Source organism: Chrysochloris asiatica, unplaced genomic scaffold (assembly GCF_000296735.1).
Source record: "Chrysochloris asiatica unplaced genomic scaffold, ChrAsi1.0 scaffold00028, whole genome shotgun sequence".
NCBI classification, from domain to species: domain Eukaryota; kingdom Metazoa; phylum Chordata; class Mammalia; order Afrosoricida; family Chrysochloridae; genus Chrysochloris; species Chrysochloris asiatica.
Window position 1 is genome coordinate 2,774,756 of NW_006408546.1, and position 11,745 is coordinate 2,786,500.

Consider the following 11,745-nt stretch of genomic DNA (forward strand, 5'->3'; position numbering starts at 1 on the left):
CTAACTGTAAGTTTGGTGGTTCAGACCCACCAAACTGCTTTGGGAGAAGATGAGGCTGTAAAGATTAGAGTCTCAGAAACCCCACGGAGCAGTTCTGCTCTGTCCTGTAGGGTTGTGATGAGTTGGAATGAACTCAGTGGCAATGGGTGAGTCTGCTTATGATTTTCGAGAACTATTCGTTTTAGAGAAGGTAACCTGTTGCTATTTACATTTAAATTGGCTTTAAATAAATGAACTAGACTGATCTAGTCCCTATCATCTAACAGACCCTCAAGTCTAGGTGTAGACATGGAGGAAGAAGAAAATCAGAATGGCAGCTGATGTTTAAGCCCTTACACTCTCATCTCAGACGGCAGTGGTTTCGTCAATGCTGATATTCCCTAGGTTGCACAGATAGCGCCAAACCAGGATTTCGGTTCTGTCTGGTCACTAAATTGTACAGCTCTGTGACCATGAGCAATTCATCTCACCTTTCTGGGCCCTACCTTTAAACAATGAGGTACTTGGGTCACATGGTCTGTAAACTCTTGTCAGCCTCAATATCTTCGTTGAATGTCCTAACACTCTCATTCATTTCTGAGTCCAGTTGTGGGCTCTGGGGAAGTTAAGACAGCAGCATGGCTGCAACCTCCCCTTCTTCTGGCAGCCTTAACAATGGCTGGGCTCTCTAGCCCCTGCCCCCTTTGTTGATGACACATTGTGGCGCACCCACAGACTTCAATCACAGCTGGCCTGGGCCATTGTCTAATGAAGGTCACACATCAACTCCATTCATGAACAACCTTTAAGGATTCTCCTCATAAAGCTGTTTCCATGAAAGCATTCATACCCATGAGTCATGAAGAAATTTAAAAATATTCCTGTGTTGCATCTTACAGCTCTAACTAAGCTCAGCTAATGTTTTCCTCTTTGGTATATTATAAGCAGAGCCTCAGTTCTTTAATTTGCTAGTTGCTTTTTTCTGGTATGAGTGAACTACCAGGTAATAAAGGGCTGCCTCCTTGTTAGTGTGTAAAGGTAAAAACTTGGTTGCTTGTGCCAAAGATGTTGGGGTGTCATCTTCTGATGTGAGAACCTAATAACCAACTCTCTTTGGGATTACTAAACTGGCTTCTGATTTTGGATGGTGTGTGCTCGCTTACACTACCAGGAAGCAATCACAGACTTATGTTCTTCTCAGATAAAGTGGGTTAAGACCTTGGTGTCATCTGTACAAGAGGGCTTCAAAAGTTCATGGAAACATGGAGTTGAAAGGTAATGGAATTTGCCCACAAATGTTTTGAAGCCCTCTCATGTTTCCGCAGCCTAGCCTGGTCCCTGACACACTAGCTAAGTTCAGTTAATGTCCAACACATCCTTCAACAGGGAAACCTTTGACAAATCCGCCCCACTTCCTGCATTCCTGGGGCACTTTACACCTCCATCGCTCCTCACACTTATCTTGTGTTAGGGTTTGTGAGGGTTGTAGACATACCCATCTGACTGAATGGAGCCTCTTATTTAGGTGAGGGAGTCTCCCCCCCAAAGTTTAGCCTCGTGTTTTAATAGGTGTTGAATGGATGATACCCTGTGTGTGGCAGGGAGAGGAGCAGAGAAGATGGAATGTCCCTGCTTTGTGTGGCAGGGACACACAATTTTAGGAAATGCCTTAAAAAGAGGCCATGAGTGTTGAGATTCCTTCGGAAGTTTCAGTGCTTCCTTTTCTTGGGCTTTTAATGGTGGTGAAATAATACAGGGGTCTGGATACTGTGAGCCAAGTGCCTTGGAGTCTTGAGGTTTTCCAAGGTGGCTCTGGGCCATGAACAGTCAGAACCAAAGCTTGGGGAGATGTGACCAATCTACAGTGGTCTGCTATAGTTACTCCCTGGAGAAGGACATCATGCTTGATAATGTAGAGGGTCAGCAAAAAGAGAAAGACCCTTAAGGAGATGAATCGACACAGTGTCTACAGTGATGGGTTGAGACATAGTAACAATTGTGGGGATGACTGTGGACCGGGCAGTGTTTTGTTCTGTCGTGCATAGGGTCGCTGTGAGTCAGAACAAACCAAACAGTACCTAACAACAACAACAACAGTAACGAATAGTTACTGTTCTCAGGTTTGCAGGATAGCTCAGCACCGAAGACAGGAAGACATGCTATCATTTATGTTTAGATGGGTCTGGATATAACAGAAAACACTTCAGTAGCGCTGCCTTTAACAATACCCAAGTACCACCGACTTAAACAGGAGACTTTATTTTTCTGTCATGCAAAAAGTCCAGCAGGTAGGCAGTTCAGGGCAGGGACCATCATCCATATAGGGTTGCCTCATGATCTAAAATAGCTGCTGCAGAACCAGCCATCTTATTCATGTTGCAGGTAGCAGGAAGAAAGAAGAGTTGAGGGCGAAGGAGCCCTCTTGGAAGTCTCATTCAATGTCCATTTACATATCTTTATCCCAAACCCAGTCTCAGGAGCACTAACTGTAGTGACAGGGAGACAGGCACATTGCTTTACTCTGAGGCAGAAAGACTCTCTTAGCAAGAAAAACGGAGAGATGAGCCATTGGGTGCAGAACAGATGACCAACACTTACTTGAATGAGTGGAGAAATGTGGTTTGGTTTCAGTGTAAACTGAACCATCTCTTCGTAGTGCGGTCTGACAAGGCCAGCGCATAGCTGCAGCCACAAAACTTCAAAACTTCCCAAGGGATTTGATAGTGAGTGTGTTCTGAAAGGCCACATCAAGTGGGCTTCCTTTTTCCTTCTGAGCAGAGCTCCAGTCCTTTATTTTGAACTCATCAGATGCAGGATGGAGGTGTGGAGAGGTGGTGTTGGGCCCGTGGTATCGCAGCCATGTTGAAGTCTGCATGAAAACATCAAGAAAAGGGTCAGAATTCACACAAAGTGTCCTTCAATGTTGCATAATAAGGTAACTCAGTTCATCCGTCTGTCCGTCCTATGGTAAACAATGTTGTGATCCTGTGGGATTAGTGACAGGTAGTTTGGAACCTGTAGGTGGTCTAGGTGGGGGCTCATGCTTTTACCCTTTCCAGCAGCTTGTCCACACAGAGCTTGGACTCTCCTCACAGGAAAGAGCCTGGGGGGCTTATTGGCTGGGGTGTACGTTTTGTTGCTGAGATCACCTTGTGCTCTTGTTTCTTCTCAGTGGATGGTCTCTTCTATACAGGGCATCCTGTAGCTGCAGCATGCCTTAGGTGAGTGGTTGTATGGATGGCTGGCTGCTCCTTGGGCTGCTTGGAGTGAAACCTCAGCCTGGTCCTCACCTGTAATTCCTTCTATTGGTTTGAGCTAAGCCTTTGTCAAGTCTTCCTCAGATGTCATGCTTCGTAATACTAGCTTCTTAGCCTCAAATGCTTCCTTCTGCCCCTATCAACCTGCATTTTCACATCACTCCCAATCTTCTGTACTCAGTGTGAGATCAGCCTCCTTTCAGAAACCTTCCTTGGTGCCCTCTACTATAAGTCATTTCTTCTTTTCAAAATCTCCCTACCATATAGCTTCCCTCCTGTGGCTCTTGTGGAGTCCGGGTGGTGCTGTGGCTTAGTGCACCGGACTGCAAAGTCACTTGGAACTGTAAGGTCGGCGATTCAGCTGCTCCTTGGAAACCCTATACTAGGTTGATATAGATTGGAACCAGCTCAATAGCACCTCACAACAACAAAAAAAATGGCTCTTGTAGGAACTCTGTTAATGTAGCAGTGTGAAACCACTAGCTGTTCCACGGAAGAAAGATGAGACTTTCTGCGCCCATAAAGATTTATAGCCTCAGAAACCTTTGGAAACCTGCATGGCACATAACCACCACCACCACGGCTGTCTTGTGGAGAGTCCTGGTGTGGTGCCATAGGATAAGCACTGGACTACCAACCACATGGTTGGTAGTTTATAACCACCACCTCCTAGGAAACCCCACGCAGTATCACTATGTTGGAACTGACTCGACAGCACTAAAGAGTAACACCAATAACATGACCCTTGTGTCTTGGTGTGAAACTGTAGGATAAGCATTGGACCACAAAGTCAGTTTGAACCACAGGGTTAGCAGTTCAAACTCACCAGCCACTCCTCAGAAACCTATACAGGGTCTTGATGAGTTGGAACCAAATCCACAGCACTTAACAGCAACAAATGCCTTTGTGAGTTAGTGGGCTAAAAGTTGGGCTACTAACGAAAAGGTTGGCGTTTTGGGAGAAAAGGTCCAGCCTTGATAGACGCAGTTCTTTTCTGTCATACAGGGTCAGAATCAGACTGAAAGACAGCAGGTTTTATAGCCCATAGGCATGCACCTTCACATTACAGATTTCTCTACTGCTCGTCTCTACCACCCATCTGTCAGTACAAGACAGAACCTTCTCATGTGGTTTGTGGCTTGCTGTGATGCTGTGACACCCATGGTAGACAAGTTTCAGCCAAGCTTCCAAATTAAAACAAAATAGGATAAAAGTGGGGTGATCTGCTTTTGAAAATTAGCCAATGAAAACCTTGTGGATAAACACACAACATGGCTAAGAAATTCAAGTTGTCAAAGATCTCATTCTTCGTGGATATCCAGGGTCCATCGCCTCAAGGCTCTAGGTCTGGTCTGCAGTCCCCCTCTCTGAAAGATACAGGGTGGGAGCATGTTCCCTGTGTTCCAAATCTCGGATTTCCCCCCCTGTTCTCTTCTCAAAATGTCCTCAGTCTGTGGTTTCTGAGGACTTCCTCTAAGTCATGTGAGGGTTGCTGTGGTATTTCCGTCCCCTTAAGTCAGAGGGACTGCCCTGTGGGAGTCAGAAGGGTTTCTGCCACTGAATTTAGGTCTAGTAAGCCTGGACTGTTGCATTAGGCCCCTGCTGGGGGCCAGCATGTGGAAATGGCTTGTTCATCCTCTGCTTGAGTGGTGACAGCAATGTCTTGTGTTGATTTCTGATGGAATCACACAGACCAGCCCATTCTTGGGGTTGGTTCTATTGTCTAAAAATATATAATGTGAACCACATATGCAATTTAAAAATTTCTAATGGTGATGGTATTCTGTGCTGTGGAGTTTGTTCCAACTCATAGCGACCCTGTGTAGGATTTCTGAGGCTGTAAATCTTTACGGGAGCAGTAGCCTCATCTTTCTGCTGCAGAACAGCTGGTAGTTTCGAACTGCTGACCTTGAGGTTAGTAGCCCGATTCGTAACCACTACACTAGCAGAGCTCCTTAAATTTTTAGTGTTGTCGTTGTTATGTGCTGTGGAGTCGGTTCTGACTCATAGCGACCCTGTACAGGGTTTCTGAGACTGTGAATCTTTACGGGAGCAGAAAGCCTCATCTTTCTCCTGCGGAACAGCTGGTAGTTTCAAACTGCTGACCGTGAGATTAGCAGCCTGATTCGTAACCACTACGCTACCAGAGCTCCTTTAAGTTTTCAGTTTTAGTAGTCACATGAACATAGTAATAATAAAAAGAAAACAGGTAGAATTTATTCAAATTACACACATTATTTGACCCAGTATGGCATCCTTAGGAGTCCTGGTGGTACAGTGGGTTAATCACCGACCTCCTAACTGCAAACCCACCAGCTGTTCTGAGGAAGAAAGATGAACTGTCTGTCCCTGTCCAGATTGACAGTCTTGAAAACCCTGTAGTAGTTCATCCCTGTCCTACAGGGTTGCTATGAGTTGGAATTGAGTCATTGGTAATGTTTTTTTGTTTTAAGAGAGTCCTTGGGTGGTACAAACAGTTAAACTTGCTCTGCTGTTAAACACAGGGAAGGTTTTAGTCCACTCCAGTGAGAGGTTGAAGCCCTGGACCACAAGGTTGGTTGAAGCCATAAGATAAGGGGTTCAAACTCACCAGCCGTTTCCTCGGAAACCCTATACAGGGTTGTTATGAGTCAGAACTGACTTGATGGCACTTAACACCAGTCCATTCACAGGTGACTTGGAAGAAAGTTTTGGCAATCCTCTTTGGAAAGATCAACCATTAAAAACCCTGATAAAAATAATGAAACTCTAAGAACTTGAGACATAAGGTTTCTTCTTGGCAGTGACTCTGTATGCCTTTAGGAACATGATTCTGATTCCAAAAAAGCAAATGGCTTGAAGTAGACTCGTTACAATGAGGCTTATAAAGAGAAGGAAGTCTTGAGGTGGTGTTATAGGATAAGCACTGGATTGCAAGGTCCATTTGAACCACTAAGTCAGTGGTTCTCCTTGGAAAGCCTATACAGGGTCACTATGAGTTAGAACCCACTCAGTGGTACTTAACAACAACAATAACAACATAAAGAGAAGAGGGAAAAAGCAGATCAACCATTGGTTCATCTTAACGTGATGGGTTGAACCCTGCCCTCCTCCTTTTACTGACATCAACGATGGGTCACAAGGTGATCTGCGGCCACCTTTTGAAATATAAATCAAGGAAGCCTGGCTTTGAACACAAAAAAAGAAAAGATAAACAATTTTGTGTGGAAAAAAACCACGGGCATAATTAATTTTTGGTCAGGAATTTTTATAACTAATTACTTGGTTTAAAGACCAACAACGAAGTAAGGTCCCTCTTTTTAATTATTTTCTCTTCGACCACCCTTCAGAGGACAGTTCTTCTCTGACAAACATGGGGTCACTAGGAGTTTCAATCAGCTAGATCTCGACTGTTAAAACCATTATTCACAAAACATTGCCATATCATCGTGCAATCAATATAAATATTGTAAATGAAGTGTTTTTCATTCTTTTTTGTACTTTGTTGTTAAGTGCTGTCGAGTTGGTTCAGCCCATAATGTGGTGTGTTTTGCTCATCTGAGTTTGCATTAATCACTTTTCACATGCTCAGGAGCCACCTGTGACTGGTGGTTACAGTATTGGACAGCGCAGGGGTCATGTGATTGACTGCCTGGCTGGGGCTGGGGAGTGTGAATTGAGTGGGACATATGTCTTGCAATGTGAGCACACTGGGTTGGGACTAAAAGGACCTGGACTGTAGTCACAAGGCTCTGTTTTGAACATGCTATGCCATCTTGAGCTGGTGTCTCAGAGTCACAGTTAGAATAGGAACCAGAACCTCTGGTTCTGATGTCATGAGCTGACCCTCGGATCTGGGCAGCTCATGGTGATGAATGAGAACTGCTCTGTAACAAACTGCAGTTGGTCATTCCTGTATCTGACCAGCATGTCTACCTTCTCCACTGAGTCCCACATTGTGGAAGTGGTCTGTTGACCCACGCAGCATTTGCACAGACCTACTGGTGTCAGGTCTGAGGTGAACAGGGCAGGTTGTAGGCTTTGTAGAGCTCATCTTTGGGTGGGAACCCCTGCCATTCCCTTATGCCTCACAGAGTTGTTTCTCTCCCAGGCACAGCTGGAAGCTCAGAAAGCCACGCAAGACTTCCAGAGGGCCACTGAGGTGCTCCGGGCCGCCAAGGAGACCATTTCCCTGGCCGAGCAACGGCTGCTGGAGGATGACAAGCGGCAGTTTGACTCAGCCTGGCAGGAGATGCTGAATCACGCCACTCAAAGGGTATGAGTCACAGCCTGGTGCTGGGGGCGTGTCCCTGCCTGTGTGGGTGTCTGTGTCCTGTGGGTGGGGTATGGGAGTGTCTTGCACGTCCCCTCCTTGTCTGCCTGACCTAGCCTCCACATGCGCTCTGGTGAACTGTGTGGTGGTTTTGCCTCAGCAGAAATGATGGCCTCACTGGCACGTTGCCTAAAGGCAGTCTGGACAGTAGTAGCCGGTGACAAGTTTAGTTAGCTGCCTGACGTTTGCTAGTTCAGATAATCTGGGAATGTGTTAGCTGTGTCCTTGGCTTTCCAGAAGGGCCAGGTGATTCCTCAGTTTGGTCTCCCCTGAACCCGAGGGACTGACTTGGTTTAAAATCCCAGTAGGAAGAGCCTGATGAATAAGCTAAACCACACTGGCTGTGGACTTGGAGTGTATGTGCGACTGGTGGGAATGGGGCTTGTGTTAGACTAGGCCAGACTCAAATGGGGTCTCAGACCTGACCTTCCGGGGCTGGGCTGGGGCTCAGGAGCCAGCACGTTGAGCGGGAAGTAGACTATGTATGATCTTTACTTCGTTCTTAACTTGCTAGGCTTGAGGCTCTTTTTGTTGGCTCATTGCCAGCCCCCATGACCTCCTCTCTTGCCACATTGCTCAGGATCAGAAATGATAGGGACAGCTGCTTGGCTCAGCGGGACTTGGTTACCTGCCTAGCTTTACTGGGATTCCTAGGTGTCCCGCAGAATGTCCCTGCATATGCTCCCTCCTCCAGGCATGTTCGTGTTGTGTTGTTGACTGTGGAGTCATTTTGAACACATAGTAACTCCACGTGACAGAGTAGACCTGCACCATAGGGGTTTCGAGGCTGTAAACTTTATGGAAGCACATTGCCAGATCTAGGGAGTCGCAAGGTGGATTCCAACCATCAACTTTTCATTGAGCAGCTGAGCACTTATCCATTGTAGCACCAGAACTCTTTCCTCCAGGCACAGCTCTGGGCTTCTGGGTGTCTCCATCCTGGGTCCCAGCATCTCTCAGTACCAGCCTGTTGGGCCCCTTGTGCCTTCCCCCCTCCGCCATGGCTATATCTAGAACTGAGGCCCTGCATGGAGGGGTGATATCAGGGGCAGGAGGCTGCATTTCTGATCTTGGTTACTCTTGAGGCCACCTGTGGGGCTGGAATAACATCGGGAGTTCATGTCAGCAGCTTGTCCCTTTTCAGAGTCACTTGCCAGAGTGGCTCAAGTGCCAGGGGATCTGGGAATGAAAGGTGGCCTTTTGCTTCTGTAAATAGATAGGCTGACACACCAATGACTTTAAATCCATGCTAACTTTATGCCACCTCTCTGAAGCCAGAGACCCTTTTGGTCGCCAATGCTGTGTGGTGGGAACCTTCTGCCCCCTAGTGGGCACAATGCTCATAGAGAGGACCCCAGGCTGGGACCAGATTTTCTGGGTCAGCTAATGAAAAACTAAAGGGGAGGATGGAAAGCTGGACATTTAAAAGCCAGAGCTTGACTGATAAAAGGATGAAAAAGAAAATAATAATTCAGAATATTTTCTTCCAAGAAAGTAGCTGAAGGTTTGTCTTTCCTTTTATGTCTATGGCATAGTTAGCTTGTGAAAAATCATTTCTGAAATAACTTAGTCTGTTCTTTAAAACATGTTAAACAATCTTTCTGCTGTGGATATACATATGCTGTTGTCACTAAGTGCTGTCAAGTTGGTTCCAACCCATAGCAACCCTGTATAGGGTTTCCAAGGAGCGGATGGTGAGCTTGAATCGCTGACCTTGTGGTTCAAACTGATTTTGCAGTCCAGAGCATTAACCCAGAGCGCCACACCACAGTTCCACACATATGTATATATATACTAAGTCCTGCGGTTCTAGGAGGTAGTGGATGATCTCAGGATGGGATCCTGGGTCTTAGTGAGGGAATCTCACGAAACATCCACACTGGGCAATACAGGATGCACCGTTCACACCATCTTTGGGTATGATGCTTTTTGGAGTTGTGCATGATGGCCTTGGACCTCCTCAGCTCACATGGGGCCGTCTGATACGTGCCCTCCTCAGACCACCCGAGGGAGGGCGTACTCATTGGCTTTTCTTGGTCCTGGTGTAAAGGATGCAGCTTAGTAGGCATTTGGGCGCCAGGCTAGAGATTCCCACCCTCCGGCGGCTGTTCTCCTCCCTTGGCCTCCTTCCACATCAATTTGATTAATTAGTCTTACCTGACAAGGCTTTTTCAAAATAGGTCAATGGGGTGGGGGGGTGTGGATAAAATTTTGGTGGTCAGTTTCATCTATTTTACTTTGCCCACTAATTTCCTCATGATATATATATATAGATATATATTACTGCTTTATTGTGAGTTATGTGATAGTTTACATGGGAGAACATTAGCTTCACATTGATCCCATTGTATATCATTTTCTTGCTATAGTTACAATCCCCTTCATGCATCATCCACCAACCACAGGTATACCACGCAAGCCTGCCCCCCAATTGTCAGCACACAGCCTCTCTCCCTCTCTGGATCTAAAGTCCCCGGCCACTTCATCTCTCCATGTCATCATCTCTGCCTCCATCTCAGGCATCACTGCTTCTCGGGGTAGGGTTCTGTTCTCTGCTTTTCTCCCTTGATGGTTACAGGGACCTCCGCTCCAAGACTGCAAAGTTAATCACTCTCCTCCCTTTGTCTCAAAACATCTACCTTTACATTTCCAGCCCTTATAGTCAGTCCTGATGACAGTTATTCACCATTGTATCGCAAGAGACCTATCTGCATCTCCTTTCATCAGCCCTGTCTAGACAGATTGGATACTACTCAGTGGAGATTCTACCTTGCTGTATACCCTCTGGATCTAGGTTCCCTCTTGAAAACTTGTAAAGCCAGTCACTTATTGCCTCTGTACCCCCAACCTCCATTTTGGGTAGCCAGTGTTCAAGTTGCCCATCCCTGTCCTCTCCGTGTGTGGAGGGGGTGGGAATGATCCTCGCTGTGAAGATTTGTTGCTTCTTTTGAGCTACTGCTTCCATAGGTGTAGGTCAAGTTCATCAAATTGTATCAGATTATCCTTTTTTCCTCCTCTTTCTTCTTCGAGGTGAGCTCTGATCATCTAGTCATTGAAGCCAGGTCAACTGGGTATTATCTATCTGCATGTGTGGGTGTTCTTATGCATATGCCCTTTCTTCTTATCAGCTGGACACTTCACTCTCCACGCGAGTCCTCTGTGGCTATGTCACTGGCTCTGGGTCCAAGAGTCCCCTGGATTTGTGACACTGCTGTCCAACCAGGTCTCCACCCAGGTTACAGGAGTCTCTTGAACCTTGTAGGGCTTAGCTCGCAGCTTCATTGCTGCTTTTCCCTCACTTCCCCTTATCAGTGATGAACGTGCTCACCAGTCAGAACGTGTATTCCCATTGGGTCTTACTCTTAGAAGGAGGTTTGCCCTAAGGGGACCCGACCACTTACCTTGATGTCTCCTGGGTGAGCCACTTGTTTGTTCTTGTAGTAATCACTCTATCTGCCTGTATTGTTTTGTATTTTTCCTGTCAGTCTTTCTTTCAAGAAGTATCTTCTGGCTGCTCCAGACTGCTCTGCTTGTCCTTTCAAGTGGAATTTTCCCCTTAGAAGATTCTGGATGCTGATCAGGATTCCACGTGTGGTCTTGCATAATGCAGAGGCTCCACAGGAAGCCTCCTTAACTGGGCATGTTGTAGCCCCTTTTTAGGTATTCCAAACAGTTATAGGCAGAAGATGGACTTACAAGCTTTCTATGGTGATATTTCTGTTTATTCCTTTCTCGCTCCCTCCAGTGTCTGTTTTATAGTAGTATTCTAGGGAAACCAAGATTCAAAAGACAGCCAAGCATCTTAACATTGTTTCCCTCCTTTTCCCCATTCCAACCATGTTTCAATCTCTGTATTCGAGAGCCCTGTTGTTCCAAGGTTGTGCATATATCATTATTTGCCTCTGTCCCACTTCAGCTTCACATTCCTCCTATCATATTTCATTTCATTGCAATATTTACAATCCCCTCCATGCATCATATAATAACCAAAGGATACACCCCACAGGCCCAGCCCCCCGGCTGTCAGCAAACAGCTCCTCTCCCTCACTGAGTCCTGTGTTCCCAGCCACTACATCTGTCTATATGCCATCATCTGTCTCCATGCCTGACTGCACTGCTTCTCGCTTGATGGTCCCAGGGTCCTCCAGTCCTGGTCTGCAAAATCAATCACCTCCTTTTGCCAAATGAAAAAAAAAA

The 11,745-nt window shown here is 46.2% G+C and overlaps 1 protein-coding gene across 1 annotated transcript in view; it reads left to right on the forward strand.

The window, feature by feature from the left end:
- The window catches only part of SH3BP5 (SH3-domain binding protein 5 (BTK-associated)), an 86,775-nt gene that overhangs the window by 59,876 nt on the left and 15,154 nt on the right, over window positions 1-11,745 (forward strand). The window contains exon 4 of the mRNA XM_006840018.1: window positions 7,327-7,491. Within this exon, the coding sequence (XP_006840081.1) occupies window positions 7,327-7,491 (165 nt within the window). The remainder of the gene's footprint in view (window positions 1-7,326; window positions 7,492-11,745) is intronic.